Genomic DNA, 21995 nt, shown 5'->3' with positions numbered 1-21995 from the left:
CTAAAGCTATTTTCATAACAAATGACAGATTTGTTATGATACAATCCTTCACACAAAAGGAAAACAGCATGATCGTACTTTTGTAGCTCCTGTAAACAGGACTACCACCTGCTCTTCGAAAGGTGCATTCTGGGAATTAATCTGATTGAAATAATGAGTTTGCGTAGGTCATAATTCCCTGAAGTAGCGATTCATGTTACTAATATACAAACGGACTTATATTTGTATTCCTCATGATATATTTAATTGTGAAAGTATCTAGTTGTTAGATTGCTTGTTTAATCGAATTCTATTGTGTATTTTTTTTTCAGTAGCTAGTCTTTCAAATTGTAATGCTTTAGTCCATGTCATCTTTAGCAATTCAAAAGTTCATTTCATTTGAAAAGAAAATCATGGTAATCACCATAATCACCACCAAAAAAAGTACCACTTGTTGTCCTTGCTTATGTTGTTATATCCTTTGTCTGTGTGCTCCCTCCAGGGTGGAGAATATGTCAATGCGTCTGGAGGAGGTGAACGAGAGGGAGCACTCCATGAAAGCATCCCTGCAGACGGTGGACCTGAGGCTGATGCAGCTGGAGGAGTTCTCCGGTCGAATGATGAATGCTCTGGAGAAGCTTGCGGGGGTGGACCAGACGGACCTGTGCCGGACACGCTCTGGGGCGTCATCTTGCGACCACGCCACCCTACAGCGGCACAGCAGCATCAACAGCGCTGACGGTTACAGCCTCTACCGCTACCACCTGGACCTGGATGACCGGGCGGGAGAAGACGAGGACAAGAAGATCCAACTGACCTCGGAGCGAAAGAGCAGCTTCCGCCGCGCCCCCAGCGAGTACGGACAGACCTTGGACGTGGTTGCCCCTGGAGAAAGGAGAGTCCCCAGCTCTCCTTGTGTGGACATCCTGATCTCCCCGTGTGATCAGGACACAGGCAAGAACGGGGACGACCCGAATGCTCAGGCATCAAAACCAGAAGAGGCTGCCTCGCCGAAGGGCCAAGATGCACTTGACATGGTGCTCGCAGTCAGAGGCGGGGCCTTGGAAAAAGCCAAGCTGCAGGCTGCCATCTCGTACCCACTAGAGAAGTCAAAGGCTCTGAAGCACTACCCCTCTGAGGCTGCTGGCGCAGACCTGTCTTCGGCAGGCGTCGCGGCCAAGAGTGCCATCGTCTTCACGCCGGCCGAGGGTACGGATGAGGGCTGTTGGGCCAAAGACTACAGTGCCCTAATGGAGCATGCGGCCAAGTCTCCAGCTGTGGGCCAGTGGACAGCGTGTTTCGAATATAAAGTCCACCCCGCCCTCTTCGGCCACCAGCCAAAAGTGTCTGTGGTGAGGCCTCCGGAAGAGCCTCCCGCCACAACCAAGCCAGCAGAGCCGAACACAGAGGGCCAGGGGAACACGGAGGAAGGCACAGAGAAGAGAAGAGAAAGTGAAGACCAGGCCAAGGACAGGAAGAGCCAGCTAGATCCAGAGCGGAAAGGTAGTACACGCCAGGGAAGAACAGACGGGGAAGTGAAAGTGAACATCAGAGCAGAGCACCGGGGGAGAACAATGAGTGAAGACAAAGGCAAAGAGCCGGTGACGTGGAGGATAGACCCTGACCACCTGTTTGTGGCCGAGGACAGGATTTACCCGTCTATGAGGTCTAAAAGTTTGAATGTCAACCCCCGCAAGCTCAAAGCACAGGGGGACAGCGTGGAGAAGCCTAAAGCCAGCAGCAGCGTGAGGGACATCATGGCGGCGTACGAGACCTCGGCAAATCGGCTTAAGGTGGAGAAAAAGGCGAGTCCTGACATGAGGACCACAGATGAAACAGACTGCTGACAAAGGCCTCCAAACCCTTTAGGTGGCCGAGAGTGAAGCCATGAGTCTCCACTGTACATTGAAAGAGAAACTGATAGTCATTTTATTTGCCCCTCCCAAAATATCAGTGGTGTTCCTAGTAATTGGTGCCTCAAAGGTAGAGAGGACATGAAAGTGTCTTTCATATATGATCAGTAGTTCAAAATTCCAAAATGAAATTTGATCCTCCCCCGTCCCCTCCAAGACAAGGAAGTGAATGCTCTTTAAGCAACAATTGTTTAACATAAACTGAACAAGCAAAACTCAGGCATTAAAATGTGTATTTGGGCTGATGGGTGAAGTGGAGGGGGAGGGAAGTATGGAATACTGAAAACATAAAATTGTTGAATCCATCTAATGTTTAAAAGACAATCACAGTTTTTCATAATTAATCCCAAAACGGATTACTCAAAATGCCCTGATTGTGTGCAGATCTCCATTTTACTATGTATAATAACTATGTGTTAAACAACCAAAAACACTGATTTGTTCAATATTAACACTAGTCTGTTCATTTACAGCCTTTCTAATTGTGTCCACCTACAATAGAGACCACTGGGAAAGCAATGTCTAAAGCAGGTAAACTTTTAAAGTTGTGCTCTTAGCACAATTGGCAACCAGTTGGTGAAGTAAAAAGGGGAAGGACTTCTGTAGCAAAAATAATTTCATTGGAAAATAAATGTGCAAACAAGGCTTACTTGTACAATTTTTACATACTTTTAGGGAACTGAGAATTTAAAACCTGATTACAATGCCAACCTATTATGACATTTAAAAAAAAATAATAGCACAAGAACAAGGTTTCAGCATTACCAATAAAGACTCCACCAAAACAAGATTTATTTAGCAATTTTTATTTTAGTTGAATATTGTAAGAAAAAAAACCCTGAGAAACTATTAGTTTTTCAAAAAAACAAGATATCTGCATCACCAGTATGATTAATAAAACCCCCACCAAATAAGGTTTCTTATGTAATCTTTATTTTAGTTGAATGTTGTAAGAAAAAAACCCAGAAAAACAAAGCCAACATTCCTTGTAACATGTTACAACTGCAACCATGTCAATGCATGAAAAACACATTAACCAAACATTAAACAGTGTCTGCTCAATATTAAGGACACATATAACAATGCTTTTCAGATCTTAGATGGCTAAATCTGTTCAATGGAGTGCCATCACTGTTACATTATCAGAATTGTGCTTTGGCACTGTATGAATATATAGTTGATATGTAGATGCACACATATAAAAATTATGGTCCCATGAACATAATAACAAAATGTTATTTTCAGCAATTTGATATATGGGGTAAAAAAGCACACCGGCATAAATTAAATGCAATTCAAGCTATCAGTAGGACATTTAACATAACAGGCCTCAGTCTGCGACTCATTTGCCAAGGGGCTCAGACCCACACCATTCTGTTTTTGAGTGAACTGTACAAGTGGTTTCCCCCTAAGCACAATCATGGCCACATGTGTGACACTGAAATGCCACTTGTGTTAAAGAAAAACTCTTAGACTAACAGCCAACACACAGAAAATAAAGTGCAGCTGAAGAGAGAAAGCTGCTGCAGCAGATGTTTTGTAAACAATATATTATATAATAACTGCTTTTTATGAAAACATAATTATAAAAATGAGAAAAAAGCATGTAGCCAGATCGTTCCCGGTCTACACAAACAACATTAAAAATATTATGTATGTTAATATAAAACTAAAAAAATAATACGGTTAAACAGTGGTATTACATTTCAGTTGTTTAGTTTACAGGAAATTCAAGCATGCAGTAAGTGGTTTTCCTATGGTTTTCCCCTTTCACTCTCTCTCTCACACACATACACACACACACACTCTCTATATACCACATACACATTGCAGAATACCCCTTTTCTGTCCTCAGTGATAGGAAAGTGTACGAGTCCAGTTTTAGTATACATAAAAAAATAACAATTATGAAGAACATTAATACACAATGGTCACAGCAGTCTTATTGTGCTGCTGTGTCTATAAGCACTTGTATGGAGACCTGCTCTCAATTCCTGTCTCAGGACTGACCCCTGACCTTTGACCAATGACACACAGCATCACATGACCCACAGTCCCAGGTCAAAGCCATTACCAGTGGCTAGAAGGCAGGGACCTTCTGCTGACTGCTGACAGCAAAACGCACGTCACATCAGTCACGCCTTAACACATCGAGTATAGACAAACACCCGTCCACTTTAAATAAACACACAGAAAGCAAAGTTCTGAGAAGAGATTTAAAACTTGAATGTAAGGGCTGCATCTTGCCATCTAACCTTCTTGCCAGTTAACTCTGTGTTTAGTTTTCACATGCTTTGGTGTGTTGCCAGTATCTAAGGTGCAGGGATATTTATGGTCTGGAAGACTTGAGCCTAAGCAGTGTATTGCACGTTTGCAGTTCCTGCAACATAGTACATCTGCAAAACCCTCACATCTGTGATGTCAAAATTATTCCTAATTTCAAACAAATCTGAAATAAACACACTTCCTTCATTTGGCTTATCCAAATTACATTTTTGCTCAAAGAGCAACGATAACGATTTCCTTCCAGTCCTCTTATGACATCATTTAGCTTCATGTACAATTTATTAGAATATCCTTCCTCTCAACTTCGTCTTAAGGCTAGAGTGCAACAAGCAGACTGCGATTTTCAACAGCATATTATCCAGTAAAAGATGCAAACTGTCTCTTTTCCTTTTTTTCTTTATATTTCCAGATTTCCTGTGAAACCACACATTAAGGTTAACAAATAACTGGCCTATGATTTCAACACAATATGAAATGACTAAGACATTTTGAACATGTGTAAAAGAAGACACAATAAAGACTATTTGAAAGCCTTTTGAAATAAAGCAACATGAAATTAAGACATCTGTTACTGCACATCAACATGATTTGGTCAGCTTTAGTTTAAAAAATAAAAAGTACAATGCAGGGGCTACACACAAACATGCTTTCACACACACACACACACACACACACAGCCATGCACACCTACAAGCACACACACACACATTCGTAGCAGTATGTTTTGCCCGTTCCTCCTTCTGCTGGGTGTTTGCCTCGTTGGTATAAAATATAAAATCTTCCACCACCCTGTGTCCTTTCCTTTGCTCTGCTCATCGTAGCACAGAAGCCAGGTAGCCGGCAGGCCGTAAAAAGGTGAAAGGCTGTGGCTGATGGGTAACGTGTCCTGCCGTACGGGGGCTGCGCCGCCGTTCCAAATCAGGCCTGTCCCTCGGGCTCGTCCCAGCGGTCCGAAAGGACGCCTTGAGCGTCCTCGTCCCCCCATGCTGGCGGAATGCGCGGTGCTCGGCAACAGTGTTCCTCACAGGCCCAGTGCGATAGCGTGCTTTCACAGAAGCAAGGCGTCGGCCGCGGTGAGGACACGGAACGGCTGGTTTGGGGGCGGGGCTTGGGGAAATGGTGTTTGGGGTGGGGCGGAGGGCGGGGTGGGGGGTAACTGGGGCTCTGTTACAGCAGCGTGCAGCGGAAGAAGCTGCTTTTCTTGGACCGGTTCTCTGAGATTTTAACCGGCCCTCCTCCCCCTGGAGGAGTGTTGTCATTCTAAGAAAGGGAACAGATGTGCAACAAGCCTTAGCAAGAGAACTGCTCCATTCAGTCAAGCAGATTCTACCCCATTACTTTACCAGCATTGAAAAATGCTCATGAGGCCATAAAATCATAAAGAGACATGATCATATGATCAAAAGAGGCTGTTTATGACCAGACCTGTATCAAATAATTGTTAGAAAAGTTTGAATACTTTTAAACAACAGAACAATTTGGAAAACCGGAGTATCCAGACGAAAACACATGGGCACAGGCCGGGATTTGAACCTCACACCTTCCTGCTGTGAGGTCACAGTGCTATCCACTGTACCACCATTATTTTTAAAAATTATTTAATCATAGCTCAGCTTAAGGGTAGCAAATAACCTCCTTCCCATATGTACATAATTTTAACATTTTAATGTACATAATGCAAACTCACCATCTTTCTGTTGAGTCTGGCCATAATATCCTTGCCAAGTGTGAAAAAGGCCTGGAGTGGAGAAAGGAAACGGTGATTTACACTCACTAAGAGGGATCCATTATCACCCACAATGCACCAAAGCTGAAAGGGTTCCATTATCACACATGGCACCCAAAAGTCACAGACTTCATTACCCAACAGCATCTGGGTCAGACTGACACAAATATCCAGCTGAATGACACACGGTAGACTTTAAATTACATTTAAGTCTTCATAGGTGTGAATGAAGGCAAACGCATTGAATGTAAACAAATGTCCTACTATTATATGTTTATCCAGCCGTTACACATTCTGTACAATAATTTGATTGGATAATAGCATATATAATATAAACAGCTGGCTAATATGATATATTTAATCAATGATGAAATAATGGCAAGCGCTGTTTTGTTTCCATGGTTTTTGCTCACCTCTTCCACATTTAAGCTGGATTTTGCACTTGTTTCCAGGAACTTTATTCCATAATCTATTGCTAACTGCAAAAAAACAAAGCACATATAGAAAAGAATAAACAATGCGTTCAGCATAGCTGAAATTACATGCATTTTCATATCCGGTATCAAGTATATCACCAACAATATAGTTTCTTATTAGGAAAAAATAAAAAAATGTCAATAATGAATAAACTAGAATAAGCAGAAGCTGATGAGAAACGTACATTTTGAAAGCAGCGTCATTGTTTATCAGAGCTAGCAGTGTCACAGGTGGAATGCATAATGGTTATGTCAGTGGTTACCTTCTCTCCTCTCTCTCTGGACACTTGTCTCTTTTCGTTCATGTCACATTTGTTCCCCAGGACCATCCTCTCCACATCAGATGAGGCGTGCTAGAAGCGGGAGTAACAGGGAAGAGGCATTACTAAATAAACAATGACATGCAACATCATACGAGATGATTCAACCATGTGTTATTTCAATTCAATTCAATTTTATTTGTATTGCGGTGTTTTATTTTTTACAGATACAGAATCACAAAGATGCTTTACAGAGAAAATAGAATAAGGAAATTTAGGCAAAAGCCAGGTCTGAAAACAAGCAATGAGATTTTTTTTTTGAACTTTCATGTTCTATGCTTTTTGATTTTATTTATACCAAATAAAATTCTGATTTAGCTAGATGCATCTCTGTAATATTGCATGTCTCATTGCTTTGCATGAACAGATCATATAATCTGCACTACACACATGCCCCAGTGTGTGGCAGCAAAATGAATGATATAACTGACTGTAGGGATTCATTTTTCTTCTTTCACCTTAGTTCATTCTAAAGGGTAAAAAGTCTGTTTCCTCCTACAGTAATTCATTGACAGTTTTTGTCGTACACTGCAAAGTGAATGAACCTACCTCACCTGGAGAACCCCTGTTAATTCAAACATTAGTGATGTTTAATTAATACCCAACATTGTGAGTTATGACATTATAACTGTAGTCACTAGCCTGCTTTTGCCAAGAGAAAACAGTAACAGATCATGTTCATCATAACATCAACTCATGATATCATGAGAAATAACCTGGATTCAATCAACACTGCCCGCAAATTTGACCAAATGTTTTGAGGGCAAAATCCAATTGTGTTTGCACTGAACAACTCTTGTATTTATTTGTGAGTCAAGTTACGGACCTATTGTGAATGAATCCAAGGGTTGCGTAGTTAAAGTGTCTCTTACGGATGAGTGCAAAATTCAGACATTGTGAAACAGGCATACCCTTCTCTGTACAGTAACCATGTGAGAGAGCGTGCTCAGACAGCCAATGGGAGATCGGCCTTCAATAGCACTCACCTCCTCGATATTCCGGATCCAGTTCTTGATGTTATCAAAGGACTTCTCGTTTGTGATGTCATACACCAGCATTATGCCCTAAAAGACAGAGGTTGCCAAGGAACACACAGGTCCAAGGTCAGTGAATGTAGTATAAGTATGTAAGTATACCCAGGGCACTCAGTTTCATGACTAATTCATTTGATTTCCCATATTTTCCACAGTAGAATAAAAATTCATAAGAAATGGCAAAAAATTCTGTCCTAAACATTTCTTCAAACTCTCCAGCTCAAATACTGTACGTATACACTGTAGCTCAGGTGTGTGTGTAGACTGGAGCGCAGGTGTGTGTAGATCAGAGTGCAGGTGTGTGTGTAGACTGGAGTGCAGGTGTGTGTGTGTGTGTGTTTGTGTGTAGATCAGAGTGCAGGTGTGTGCGTAGACTGGAGTGCAGGTGTGTGTGTGTGTATATACACTGGAGCACAGGTGTGTGTGTAGAATGGAGTGCATTCTGGGATAAACAGCAAACTGCAGAATATGGCTCTCACCATCGCACCCCTGTAGTACGCTGTGGTGATGGTCCGGAACCTCTCCTGTCCTGCAGTGTCCCTGCAAGAGAGTAACACCTAGTTTACACCCCGACTCTCCCTGTCTCTCTCTCTCACACACACACACACACACACACACTAAACACTCCCCCGGGCTCAGCCGGTGCTGAGAGACAGGGCAGAGGAGCTCATCCATCACGGTTTCCTCCCTCAGTCACACTGCACACATCCAGAATGCAAACCTATAATGATTTCCCATTCTCAGTCACACATCCTGTAAACAACATGGGCATAAACAATCAGCCTGGACGTCATCCCTAATCTGTGTCCATTGTGATACATTTCCTGTGTGTGTGTGTGTGTGTGTGTGTGTTTATATACGTTTATATGTATAGAGGTGGCCACTCCCCACCATCCAAGTCATCTGTTCATCTCCCCAGCCCACGGTCACCCCCCACCAGCCTTCAGTGCAAAGCACTGCTCACTGGCTTCAACCATGCAGCGCTCACTCATAAAACCACCATCTCCAGCTGTCACTCTGAGGAGAGCCGTCATGTGCCGAGAGAGTCTCATTAATCCTCACAGCAGCCGCAGCGCCTTCACATCAGCAACGCCCTGTTAGGCCGCCTGTTCACAGCCAAGTTATTCTACTCACCAGATCTGGAGTTTGATCTTCTTCCCGTTCAGTTCTATCGTTCTGATTTTGAAATCGATCCCTGAAATCAGAAGAAGGGAACACGTTCATGGTTCTGCAAGCCTGTCGACGCACGGAGACTTGCACTAAACAGACACTGAAATAACAGTTCAAGTTCAGAATTCATGAGCTGTGCTTCAATGAGGGAAACCAAGACCTCTACAGCATGTCTATGGTACCTATTCTGTCTTGGAGTCTAGGAGGGTTTACAGCACTTTAAAATGCGCAGCCTTCAGTATAGTCTCAATCGTTCCTGCAAAGCTGCTGAAACAGTCGAGGTTCGATCGAAGCCAGGCCCTGAATGACAGTAAGTCAAAGCTCAGCCCTTTGGAACAGCTTCTGACTGAGACCTGACCCCAGAGATGCTATTCAGCGCAGCTAATGAGATGCTTTCTACTGCCCTCTAACTCTACTGAGAACACCACTGCATACATTAAGAGGAACATAGTATCCTGAGGTATCAGCAGTTTCAAGTGTTACAATACAAATGGCTGTTTGTTAGGCTAATGTTAACGTTACACTAATTTATTATGAACAGGCCTTCTGTGTCTTCTTGATCATACTGTACTTTTGTATTCCTAAGAGTAACACTGATGTTCTCCACTCTGTAAGTTACTCTGGATAAGTGATTGCAATGTAATGTAAAAAGCATATCACAGAATAGCTTATTTTATTTTTACATGCTCTTTTTCATTTCCTGTCATTAGGGAAAGAAACACATCCTGTAAGTGCCCAGTGTTTCAGTAGCTGCTTTTCGCATAAACAAACAGACAAAAGAGAAACTTACACAGACAGACAGTGGCTTCTGATCAACAGCAAACACAAATATGGTACAGACAGAAGATCAAAGAATCATAGCAGTTACTGAATTAAACCGTAAACAAGTGACAGTGTGCATCAATGGGCAATCACAAGCATTAAATGGCAACATACTACAACTGCAAACACATTAACAATATTCATGGGTAATGACACCTGAATTCCCGAATCCACAAGTGACGGTAGAGATTATTTGAATTATCTGAAACGAGAGCCATCATACTGTGTCAAATGTGCACTTCGCAGTAAAGCTGCATTTTGTGCCACCCTGTTCGACACTCAAACAATCAATCACCCGTCACTCGGTGCCGCATAACAGTGTGTAACATTGCCAGTGCAGGGAAAAGCATTGAATAGCATGACGGCTCTTTCTCAGTGACAGAAATGCATCAGGGGAATATTATGCACAGTGAGGTGTGACTGGAGAGCCACAATCCCTGCTGATTTGCTAAGGTCTCTTTAAATAGTAAGAAGCTCAGCACCTTGAGTGTACTGTACTGCCCCTGAATAAATTACAACCAGCAACTGGGCCTTTAATAAATCACAGGGACATTAGCACAGATTCAGTATGCAGCGGCCCCCAGCCCTCCGCCCCCACCAGTGCTCTACACTCACCTGCGGGGGCAGGGCAGATGGAGGCGGGAACCAGGCTGACAGTCACATTCATCCGTCCCAGAACACCTCTTTGGGCGGGATCAGAGACCGCCAGTCTGGGCATAGGGCCTCGCTCTGCAGCTGCTCATGCTTATGAACGCGGTATTCCACCAGTGCATATTTATCTGTCTGTCGATCTACTATATATATCCATCTATCTATTTCTCTCTCTCTCAGCATTATTCAGCATTGTCCTCTGTGTCACAGGTACAGTGTCAAATACAAGGACACTAGGCACACTGAATATAAATGCACTCATTTGCACCTGTTAGTGTATAAATCAGCTTTCTATTTTACTTAATAAACCCTCAATGTGTTCAAATTAGTGGCCCCATATAACTATTTCAAGCCCTCATATTTTCCCCTTTTTTACCAAATCCTCTGTAAGGGGTCTCTGCAATGAAGAGGACACAAAGGTCACGAAGTGGATGGATTTCATTGATATTTTCTTTCAAACAACCAATGTGAAGATACTTTGTGCTGTCAAAAAAAAACCTCCAGGGCAACACCGCCAGCGAGCACAGTGGAGCGGGGCTCTGGACCAGGCTGGGCCGTCTCGATGGCTGGTTCCAGCCACGGCACTCCCTGTCACAATGAACGGCATGCACGCGGGCGAGCTGGAGCTTTCGGTTAGCTAACAGAGCTCCTGCTGCAGGCAGCCCCGGAGCTGGAGGCTGACAGGAAGTGGCCAGCTCTGCTGCAGCTCCTGCGAGCAGACCTACGTCAGAGGCCCACCATTTCCGCTGCGCGCTACACGCAAGTGTCGCTCACGGGCCCCGAGAGGGTGAGTCACATTCCCTCATCCCTCCTGCCGTCTGTCTTCACTGCTGCTGACATCACAAACTCTGAGTGGGTAAAAGGTCGCTGAACCACAGCAGCGATGCAAGAAATCGTCCTGGGGTGACCCTCTCATGCTGGAGAAAGGCCAACTGAGGAGGCTTCACTCATAGACTCTGATAGGGTTGTACGTAAAGACCTTGTTATCACCTGGAAAACTCTACAACCATATCAAAGTGGACAGAGAAAACAGTCCTAGTCTTCCTAGAGAGTCTTAGAGAGGCCGAGGCTGGCAGGACTCAACCCACAAGCCCTCAAAGCTCTGTGCAGAAATATGGGAAAAGCATCACTAAATATTTATGAGAATGTCAAGGATGGCGCTGACACAGCTGCCTTACGGAGGGACGACATTTTACGAATTCTTGCTGTTGACAAAGGGAGAATTCAGAGCTGAGAATCCACTCCACAACGGGAGAAATCCGATGGCCACGATCCGGCTGCCCAACCCTGGTGCAAACCGGCGCAGAGAACGAGAGAGGGCCATGTCACCACGCCATCGGCTCCGCCCCTCCCTGCCTCTGCGCTCGCATGCCTGAACCAGGAAGCAGCACTGAGGAGAAGCCTACAGTGTGGCTGGGCTCAGGGGTCAATGACCTCGCTCTCATATGAGAGGAAGTGGTGCCGTCTTACTGTTAAACACAGTGGAATGCAGGCCCCCAACACAGTAACAAACACACACACACACAAACGGCACACCCCAGTCACGAGACGTGGTCAGGGCTTCTGACAGAACGGTCTCTGTTCAGTCAGGTTACTGCGGCAGGTCCTGGCACTGGCAAGGGGGCGTGGCTACCTCAACTGTAGCCAATGCTCCACCATGACTGTGGATGTGATATGTCAGCAAAGATTCCCCCCCACTCACATCATAGGGGATCATAAGATTCTGCATCATAAGGGATCTTGGGCATGTGGGTGCTCACACTTTTTCATCAATATCCAAAACTTCAGGTGACTCAGCTGTCTGGTCCATTTTAATACGAAATTTAGGAATGTTGAAGAACTCTATGTATCGCTATGATTTCGTCCTCAGTATGCAGTCATTATAACAATGCCAAATCAAATTTGTGCGTAGTGGCGCAAATGTAAACGAATACTCTTTGTTGACATAGCAGAACATTTAGGACTCTGCTATGCATCTAGGTATAATTTCTCAGGATTTTTCTAAACCTGTAAACACTACTTGAAGGCTTAAATATCTGCACATGTAAGAAAGGACCTGAGGGGAAATGGCTTGGCAGGAAGCCATGGCATTCTGAAACCGCTATGAGATCGAAAGTCACCAGGCCGGAATTTCATTTTCCACTTCGCCATCCTCCACTGGGTGTGCTGTGACTGTTTCAGAAACCGTTTTAACTGCTGTGGAGGGAAAGTCCCACAGCAGATGTCACACTACAGATAACTCCAGCACCACAAGAGTATTTCCCAGGACTTCTAAGGACAAGGCTTTTCTGACCATCCAATGACATCTCCATAGCCATGGACATGCTCGAAAAGCTGCCATTCACAAATTCAGGCTCTTCAGTGTTAGTGTGGGCATGGCGTAGGCTAACAGCATTGCCCCTTTATGGTTTATTCAACAATTAAGACTGCAAACTTTAAATGCAATTAAGCAAATGACAAATAATCCTACTCCTTTTCAGAGCAGGACATCAGACAGTATATGTCACTGAAATTAATAAAGAAACTCCAAGTGGATAATTCTATGAAGATCAACGGGTCATGCTCAAGAGCAAGACTGTACACTGGGTTTTTTTTTTTTAACAATTAGCATTTGAAATGTGAATTTGTATCAGCATAAAGTTAGTTAAAAAATCTGAAAACCCCAGAACTGATTTCCTAGCAAAAGAATTAATTAAATTTACGGCTCCTTCGTGGTTACAGCACCTTGGTAGAGCCTGTTCAAACCTGTTTGTTTTTCACTGCTACAGAAAGAGCACAGACTGAATTAAGGCTATGGATTCAGGCCTTTATTCAGCAGGGTTGGCTCAATGCACCACATCTATACAGGAGAGTCTCCAACTCTGGCCTGCTGTAACCTGGCAACGCTGTAACGGGACTCACTACATGCGCTAAACGAGCGGGTCAACGACAAACAGACGCTTCTGACTGTGGGTCTAGGAAGACACTTGTGACACTGACAAAGAACAATACAACTGTGTGAAGTCTGATATCCAGGAAAGACAGCAGGCCCCCGGGCACTGGAGAAGTGACTCATGCACTCACTGTTTAAAAGAAATCAGGTCGGGACGGGGGAGGGAGTGTATTGCAATGTTACGCAACTGAATTCACATGAAAAGACAAACAAGAAAAAACCCCTTCCTGCCACTCAGGGCAACAATAAAAATCTTTCAAAATAAGTTTTCTTGGCCACGCCCTGGATACACCCAATACATTTTCATCTGATTGTGCTGAATTATTAAGGAGGGATGTAGACAAAAAGAGGAATGTGTCAACCATGTGATCCTGCTACGGCAAATATCTGACATTGCCCTCTTCACTGCATATCCTCCCAAGCTACATTTCCTTTTTATCTCCTCACAAAGCAAAGCCCTGACTCTCCTAGCACTAACTTAGAATACAAGTGGCCTGTTTATCAGAAAGAATGTGGGTTCTACCCTAGGCAGTAATATGTAAAATGTTCTTGCCAAATTGTCCATGTGATAACTGATATTGGCTGATGTATCTATCATTACTATCTCTCAGCATATTGCTGTTGGCGTCATCCCAAAAAAACGTACCATAGGCGTATTGGCCTGTATAGCCTAGCCTATATCCAGGGTGAGATTTTCCAAGTAATTTCTTCATGTAGCTAATGCTGTATGAAATCTGAAAGAACTGCATTTATGTTTCTCAATCCTAATTAAAATTAAAATTAAAATTAAAACCCATATTAGCCACATTCATGTTCACATTGCGCATCGTGGTAGCATACTATTTTCTGGCAGAGCAGTTAGGCCTAAAATTTTACCATCAGGTCAAAAAAGTACTCTTCACCATTGCAAACAAAAAGAGCTAAGAGCACAAACAAAGCCAGCTTCCTGACACTATAGCTGCAAACAAACTTATCAACTGAGAAAAGTCCATTTTTCATTTTGTTTGATATTGTTTTCAGAGCAGATTCAGCATATGACAGTAAAGCCCAAAAAATGCTTATGCAGGGATGCATCATACTGTATACTGCAACTGGCAGTAAATTTGAGCATGCCTCTCAAAGTGCTGAAGCAGAAACATACTTTTTGTATGAACGCCAGAACAAGAAAGTAAATGTGCAATCACTGACATGTGAATCAGTTCTTTCATGTTAAGTACAACACTATCTCGCTAGTTAGTCTAATTACAGATGGATGTTGTTTACAAATCACCAAGATGCTACTTAGCACAACCCATCTAAATTTTGCCAAACACAACAGGGCTCTTAAACTGCTGCCAAACTGGCATGAGCCATTCCAAACAGGCCAAGCACAGACACTGGTGTGCACCCGACTAAATCCTCCAATTTCTAAAGAGCCACGTTTAATTGGAATACTGGAACAAAATCAAGTATTAAATAAACTATCGCTGAGATGGGATATTAATTAGTCTAAAATGGTAGAGGTTAGCCCACAACACAAACAGCAATTAGCCATTTGCGCAAACCAAACAGAAATATTTCAATATGATTGCTGGTTCTTATATAAGCAAGCTAGGGTCTCTAGTACTAGCGCATGCAAAATCAAACACTCCACTGATGTTCCTTTCACAGAAATGAACTCAAAACAGCTTGGCCAGTCCCGGGTCACTAATTAGCTAGGCAAATAACAGCACTGCTCATCTGGTATCTCTTACCAGTACTCGCTGTATGGTTTCAAAAAGGACAACAACCTGAAAGCCCTTTTTCAGAAGCATAACTTGGCCACCATTTGGATGGCACAGCCTTTAACCACTTCCACCTCCTCTGTATTTCAGCAGCATTGCAGTATTAAATGCTAATCATTTACCGTGAGTAAATCCTACACTATATAACCCACAGACAGACAGTACAGTTAGGGGACACAAGAACACCCCAAAGAATAAGTCTTAAATATTCTTTGTGTTATCTTCACTGCTATTAATGACTAATGATTAATCTGACATAATAGCATCACTAGCCTAAATACTTTTGTTATCAAATTATTCATGGGATATATGCCTATTTGAATCCTCTGTCTTGATCATGTGTGTCCTGAGATTCTTTAATGGCTAAAGAAAGGAAGAACTAACAGTCAGGCTCTCCAGAATGGCTTTGCTAAAACTGGTAAAGCTGATGGATCCTGATATAAACCAGCACAGCCTTCGGTTATATGCTTGGCTCCAGCTCATAAATCCTATAAATCCAAGCAAGAGCTGAAAAAGGTGAAGGGAAGTCTAATTCGGACTCTTGTTCGTGCTGTATTCATAGTAGAGAAAGCCTGTCTTAGCCCTGGCCAGAATTCCCATGCAAACTCCCCCATTTTCATCTAAACACCTTACCTCAGAGAAATAAATCAATCTTTTTTGTTTTTGCTCTGATGTGACAGGACAATAGCAGGAACCTGCTGCACTCTGCATGTATTTTTATGCTGGAGTTTATGTTACAAGCATGTGCAACCCTCTTGATCCTGGGGTCAAAATTGCATGCGAGTAAAATAGGCTGAAACGGAAATGTGGTTATAGAACATGTTATACTAATTTTGGATTTGGAGATAGCAATTGCGGACCCATCTGGTGCCCCCGGGGGAGAACCACCTATGTCACCGCCGACTAGTCCAGCTAATATGTATAACAAGCCTGCTAAAGAAAGTCCAACCCACAACATGTTCAGATTCACACCTACACTTGTCATCTTCTTGTCTTTCTAGTCAATGTGTCCAGAAACTCCCACAAGGGTGTGTTAGGCAGTTAAAACCTCATGCCTTAAAAAATGTGTATGTTGCACATCACCAAGATCATGACAAAATCATACAAACACATAAATTAATTAAAAAATATATGAATAGCGTTTCAATTTTATTTTAGCTAATTTCAGATACAGGCCCAGATGTAGTATTTGGGCAACACAACGCATTTTCAACAGTAACCAGGCTTGATGATGATTCCAAAGGCTCTGATGAGGTGACATGTCCTCATCTCACTGCTACATGCACAATCCTCCATACTGGCTACTGCAAAGTGCACAGGCAGAACTGCCGGCAGCATCTGCCATCAAATCCATTGGGCCCTGCACGCACAGTACTGGTCTCCCTGACGTCCACAGCATATTAATGACTGTGGTTTGGGGCTCAGAGGAACAGAACAGCGTCTATTTTAGCGTGGTGGTTGTCTGCTCTCAGTACACAGAAGCTCAACCCACTTCAGTGTGGTGACAAGAAGGGCTCTGTCCTCCTATTTTGTGCCTAATTTTTAAGCATTTATAATTACTGTTTGCACTTTTTACTGTTTTTGTTTTGGGAGCGAGGGATTGCCAGCAGTTCTGCCATCACTACATTTGGATGCCCACCCAACTAGAGGGACCAGGAAACAAATGCCTTCTTATTGTGAACATGTTACAATGACCCAAAGCAATATAAGATTAATATTCTTAAGATGACTATCTTTTACATTAATTTCAAACCCCATCAAAAGACTGTTTCAATGTTAATCTAGTGTGCACTTCTGTTTTAAATTTTAATATGCACTTATTGGCAAATTAAATCCATTCAAAACTACCAAAAACAGGACAACTACCCTGTCATATCTATGCAGAGCGGACTCCAGTTAAGGCCAGGCCTACATTAACAAAATGTGTTTGATGATGTGGTTTCATCAGATACTTTCTCAATGCGGTCAAGTAGCAGGAGTCTATTATTATCTGCTGAATAAAATATCACAATAAATGTAGGACTTTTCAGTTGCCAAAAAATTCCATCCTTTAGTGATCACTTGACTGGACAAATATCAATCACAAAGCTGACGTTTGGAATATTTGAAAATAAAGCATGCAAGTTATTTAACTTCCATTGAGATTGCTGTAGCCACAAGAAATAAACAACATATTTTCCTAATATTAATGTGTGCGCTCTCTCTCTCTCACAAACACGCGCGCGCACACACTATTCTATGACAGGTGCATGACAGGCAGTTAAACTTAGTCTCAATGACGGCTGCCATATATAGCGTACCCAACTAGGCAAAAAGTCTCTAAACTCCGTGTCGATCAACACTTCACTCCTCACGAACTAATGTCCGAGTCCCTTCCTTTTTCAGTAAGGTTTTGTGTTTGAAAGCAAACACTGGCAGCGGATGAATAAAACACAATTTTAAATATATTTATTAAAAACTAATAAATATAGGCTAATTTGGATACAGAATTGTTTTTCCACATGCTTCCGTTAAAAGGACAACCTGTTACCTACCATAGGAGACTAGCAAGCCATTTATGTGGCCGTGCACTACTGATCCCAGTCTATACGTATAGCTAGTCAGTGAGAATCAAAATCAGCTTGACAGCGAGCTACAATACAATGATCCGTTTCTTTTTCAAAGAAACTTAGCGAGCTAGCTGATGATACCAGAAGTAAGCCATTTCCTGTCTCATTCAGTAAAATGTGCTCGAGTTTCTAGGCCTTTTCCTGTGCAAGTGCCCCCATACTGCCTTGTCTGTTTTCAGAGTAACTAAATTACCATCCACACCCCCCTTCCCAGAAAAAAGAAAGAAGAACCCGGTTAAACTGACCTATTGTGGATATAAAGGTTGTGTTGAACGCGTCTTCGCTGAACCTGAAAAGTAGACAGGTCTTACCCACACCGCTGTCTCCTATGAGCAATAGTTTAAATAAATAATCGTACGTTTTCGCCATTTTTCCCGTTGGTGTTCCCTCTTCTTTTATAAATGACAATGTACCAACAAGCGGACTAGCCTCTACTCGGTACTTCTAACTGTATCCATACAGTGATGGGAAGAGAGGGCGTGAGTGTGATGACGTCAATAACAGAGCACACGTAGGATTGTGGTCAGTGTAGTTTTTTAAGATGTCTGTTATTTATTCGATTTCACGGGAAACAATTTATACAACTTTTCAAAGTACAATGTACTGAAAAGGTGCAGGTACGAGAGAAGGTATTCTACCGCTGCGACCGAAACTTGTGATTCATTTTCTACAAGAGCCACAATTAAAGCTATATCCAAAAGGCCGAGGTAGAAATGTTTTTCATTGTGCAGAAAAACAAAATGATTCGTAACGTCTGTGTACAAAGCTAAATAGCTAAAAACAAACTTAACTAAATTTATACAAAGACGACCTCTATAAATGTTAGCTTTTTTAAAATAAATGTTACTTTAGCTAAATTGCTCTCTAGTACCATCTAATGCCGCCGAATACATTCAACTTAACATGAGGAAAATGACCCAGACGTACAGTAGCTAGTTACAACTTAGAATCAAGTTTATTTTACTTAATAATGAATAAAATTCATCAAATTTATGTGGATAGTTAACGTTAGCTGTAGCTCAGATCAATTTCGCATTAACATTGGTATCGTTTGACGCAAATGACGTTCTATTCCAGGAAGCGGAAGTGTTGAATGTGACGATTTTAGGTTGTCTTCAGGGTTGCCAGGTTATTGTAAATGTTAAAAATTATTGAAGTTTAAAGCGGTGCATGTCTGACAACCTGTCAGATATATTGTAATTTGCATTGTAATGTAAAAGTGTGTAGTGGTCATGCTGGGTTGCATTTCTGATAATAATTTGCCTGTAATTCAAGTTGGTTTATATGCTTTGTTGATGCCGCTGAGCTTCCTGGTCAGCATTGTTTTCAGCATAGTGTGTAGATAAGGGGAAACCTGAATTTGTTGTGGTATCAAATGTTTACACGGTGTGTAGTTTTATGGTCTGGATAAAAGGCTTTGGCTTAAAATGTTTATTACCGGTGTCTAAAAGATGTGGGAGTACATTTTGTTTTTCATATGAATACACAACGTGGGCTTCATTTTTAGGAATCTTCAAATTGTTTCAGAAATATATTTAGTGTTATCATACCGAGGCCTTTGAATGCAATGTTACTGCAGTAATAATAAAGCAGGTGTGTTTCCCAACCTGTCCAATACAGGCTACTCAATGCTGGCAATGCTACGAGAAAGCGATGTTGAAGTGTAATCCTGATGTAAATCAATCTGGCAACCTCAGTACAGCTCCTTTGAACCAATCAGTCTCGCGAGCGTCTATGCAAGGAACATCGTTAAGTCAGTGAAAATGCCTGTAAGTCAATAATAAACATATTGTTTGTCGATATAGTCGAAATATCAGAACCTGAAATTGATTGATTTATATCTATTCATATTAAATTGTCAATGATTTTACTTTTTCTGATTACCAATGTACGCACGTGTTCTGAAGTTTTTTCTTTTCTTTTTTGGAAGACACATGGCGCTCTTACTTGTCTTGCATGGGTAGCCATAATAAAAATTGGGCCTAGCTAGTTAGCTGCCGTTCAAAGTTCTGTGATTAAATCATCGCCCGCTATTCGTTGCATTGGCTATGTTTCGCTAGTCTTGTGATTTACAATATTAGCAGGTTGATTTTGTTGTTGTGATTTAGCTAATAGTTTGCTAGTAGATATTGTCATTGCGTCAGTACGTTTTAAAGCTTGTATGTTACATTACTTGGCTAAGTGGTCACGAGTTGTCTAGTGAAAGCAACTTGGCTAATAAGAAATATATGCTGTTGTTTTAATCAGACAACCATTGTGTAATTTAATGGCGTTGGCTATTTATAACGACATGCAACTAGCTAGAGATTTAAGAACTCGATGGCTACTTGCCAGTGAATATTAGCAAACTAGCTAGCTAATAGTATCTAAGCTAACTGTGGGGGTGTGTATCGTTTTTCGCACGTTGATAGCTTATCGTTAGTTAACAATTGACCAACTAGCTATCTCTTATTTAGACACGTAGATAAAACATTTTTTAAAACTATTTTTATAAATTTAAAATGTAAATATATTAATGTTTACCTCCAGGGACATGGTGAAATGAATGGATTTAAAGCTTGCCATATGGCATTTCTGGGTTTTTTACTAAACTCCCTCCTTTGTTTCAGCTCGCAAAGGATCTTCTCCATCCTTCTCATGAACTTGAGAAAAGACAGCACAAGAAAAAAAGACTGGTTCAGAGCCCCAATTCTTACTTCATGGATGTCAAATGCCCAGGTAACCCGTGTGGCTATCCCCACACTGAATTCCATGGTGTGTGTTTGCTGTCCTGTATGACTCTGTCTGTGACACACTTGTATTTGTTTCTCAGGCTGCTACAAGATCACCACTGTATTCAGCCATGCCCAGACTGTGGTTCTGTGTGTGGGATGTTCAACAGTGCTTTGCCAGCCAACTGGGGGAAAAGCCAGACTCACAGAGGGTAGGTGGAGGGATTTCAGCAGCACAGATTATGTCCACTACTGCTGTAGGAAAGAAGAATGCTTAAAGATGTTAGTGGCTTAAATAATGTGATGCAATGATTTAGAATGTCACATGGTCATCTTTTGGCTGTGTGAAGGCCTCATTAAAATCGAGCGCATTTTCACAATTTTATGTAGTAATGAAAAATGCATTCAGTACTCATTCTTGGGGCATAGGAATAATTATCTGATACTGCTTTTATGTCTTTGGAATACCTGCATGGAGTATTTTTGCTCCATTGGCATTGAATTACTATAACATAATGCCGTTAATCAATTAACTTGGTGTAATTGGTAGATTTTAAAGTGGTACAGACAAAAGGGGCCCTACCCAGTACTAGATAGGTATAACGAATACAGTGGGCAGTGAGTGTAGGTTGGGATGTAGGGTGAGTGTATGTCTTTGAGATTTTTCATATATTGGGCCACCAACTTCAGAGAGAATTCATAGGTAGAACTTTAAATTCACATGTATCTGTTATTTAAGTAGAACCTAAATGACAGCAAATGCTATATTAGTTTTCATGTCAGAATAATACCTGACTGCTATATCAGAAATATCCTGTAAACATGCCTTTCATACAGGCTTTCCAAGTGTTTTTGCAATTTATTTAAAGTGGGAAATAAGTTATTGTTTTCAATTTAATTTCAGGTTGCTCTTTTAGAAGAAAGCAGCACTAAAGGGGATTGAAATGGAATGGCCATGATGAATGCGAAGAAGTGATTCAGACCACTGATCAATGCCTTAAACTTTTCATTGATTCCAATGAATGAAGCTTGGAAAATTAATCAACTTCTGAATGGTACATGGCAAGTTTTTTCTGTTGTGTAACCTGTTCAGTTTTCTGAAATAAAGTCTTATACATGATGCAGGAAATAAGTGTTACATGATTTTATTGACATGATTTGTAATTGTAAGTAGGCCTAATATATGCATATACAGTATGAGTGCAGTTGAGTGCAGTGCTCCCTGCCACAGACACATCATTGAGTCTCAGAAATTAATGGCATTCGCTTCTATATTATCTTGTTGGTATAGGCCAAAGATACTCAAATCTGGCCCCAAGGTCGGCAGTAGTTTTGGTTCTCTTCTGCCTGATAGTCAGTAGTCCAATAATGTCAGTGATTGGCCAGAGGTACACTCACTTTGAGCATCCAAAAGGATCAACATGATTTAACGCAAGTATGACTTTGCAACTGTAACTTGCATCCATGCCAGTGTATATTTAACACTCCACAGACAATGTAGTTCAATAGAAGATTTAGTGAAGATTAGAGGAGAGGCATGCAGTATCGCCTAGTTAAGACAACCCTGAGGCTGTGGACACTTGGCATGCTAGAAGGAACCACG

The 21995-nt window shown here is 41.9% G+C and overlaps 3 protein-coding genes across 9 annotated transcripts in view; 2 read left to right on the top strand and 1 right to left on the bottom strand.

Annotated features, from left to right (window-relative positions):
- The window catches only part of LOC135242589 (transient receptor potential cation channel subfamily M member 1-like), a 41000-nt gene extending 38656 nt beyond the window's left edge, over positions 1–2344 (top strand). For all 4 annotated transcript variants that reach the window (XM_064313734.1, XM_064313731.1, XM_064313730.1 and 1 more), the window contains exon 27: positions 482–2344. In XM_064313734.1, coding sequence (XP_064169804.1) covers positions 482–1826 — 1345 coding nt within the window. In that variant the 3' untranslated portion in view covers positions 1827–2344. The remainder of the gene's footprint in view (positions 1–481) is intronic.
- Positions 2345–2803: 459 nt separating this feature from the next.
- LOC135242591 (ras-related protein Rab-8B-like) lies at positions 2804–18165 on the bottom strand. Its single transcript, XM_064313737.1, has 8 exons — positions 17927–18165; positions 8869–8929; positions 8214–8274; positions 7687–7764; positions 6644–6733; positions 6318–6383; positions 5866–5916; positions 2804–5438 (listed from the first exon to the last, which is right to left on the bottom strand). Exons 1-8 carry the CDS (start codon positions 18048–18050, stop codon positions 5346–5348), a joined length of 624 nt encoding a protein of 207 aa, XP_064169807.1. The 5' UTR covers positions 18051–18165; the 3' UTR covers positions 2804–5345.
- Positions 18166–19290: 1125 nt separating this feature from the next.
- On the top strand, positions 19291–21524 carry LOC135242592 (small ribosomal subunit protein eS27-like). 4 transcript variants are annotated; one of them, XM_064313740.1, is made up of 4 exons: positions 19291–19450; positions 20291–20399; positions 20494–20604; positions 21297–21524. In XM_064313740.1, the coding sequence occupies exons 1-4, from the start codon at positions 19445–19447 to the stop codon at positions 21323–21325; spliced, it is 255 nt and encodes an 84-aa protein (XP_064169810.1). In that variant the 5' UTR covers positions 19291–19444; the 3' UTR covers positions 21326–21524. The 4 variants fall into 4 exon arrangements, with proteins under 4 accessions (XP_064169810.1, XP_064169809.1, XP_064169808.1 ...); XM_064313739.1 differs by lacking the exon at positions 19291–19450 and adding an exon at positions 19528–19569; XM_064313738.1 differs by lacking the exon at positions 19291–19450 and adding an exon at positions 19528–19641.
- Positions 21525–21995: the final 471 nt, after the last annotated feature.

The sequence above is a fragment of the Anguilla rostrata genome, chromosome 16 (genome assembly GCF_018555375.3).
Source record: "Anguilla rostrata isolate EN2019 chromosome 16, ASM1855537v3, whole genome shotgun sequence".
In the NCBI taxonomy this organism is placed as follows: domain Eukaryota; kingdom Metazoa; phylum Chordata; class Actinopteri; order Anguilliformes; family Anguillidae; genus Anguilla; species Anguilla rostrata.
The sequence above is the reverse complement of the archived record's forward strand: the minus strand, read 5'-3'. Positions and strand labels throughout refer to the sequence as shown.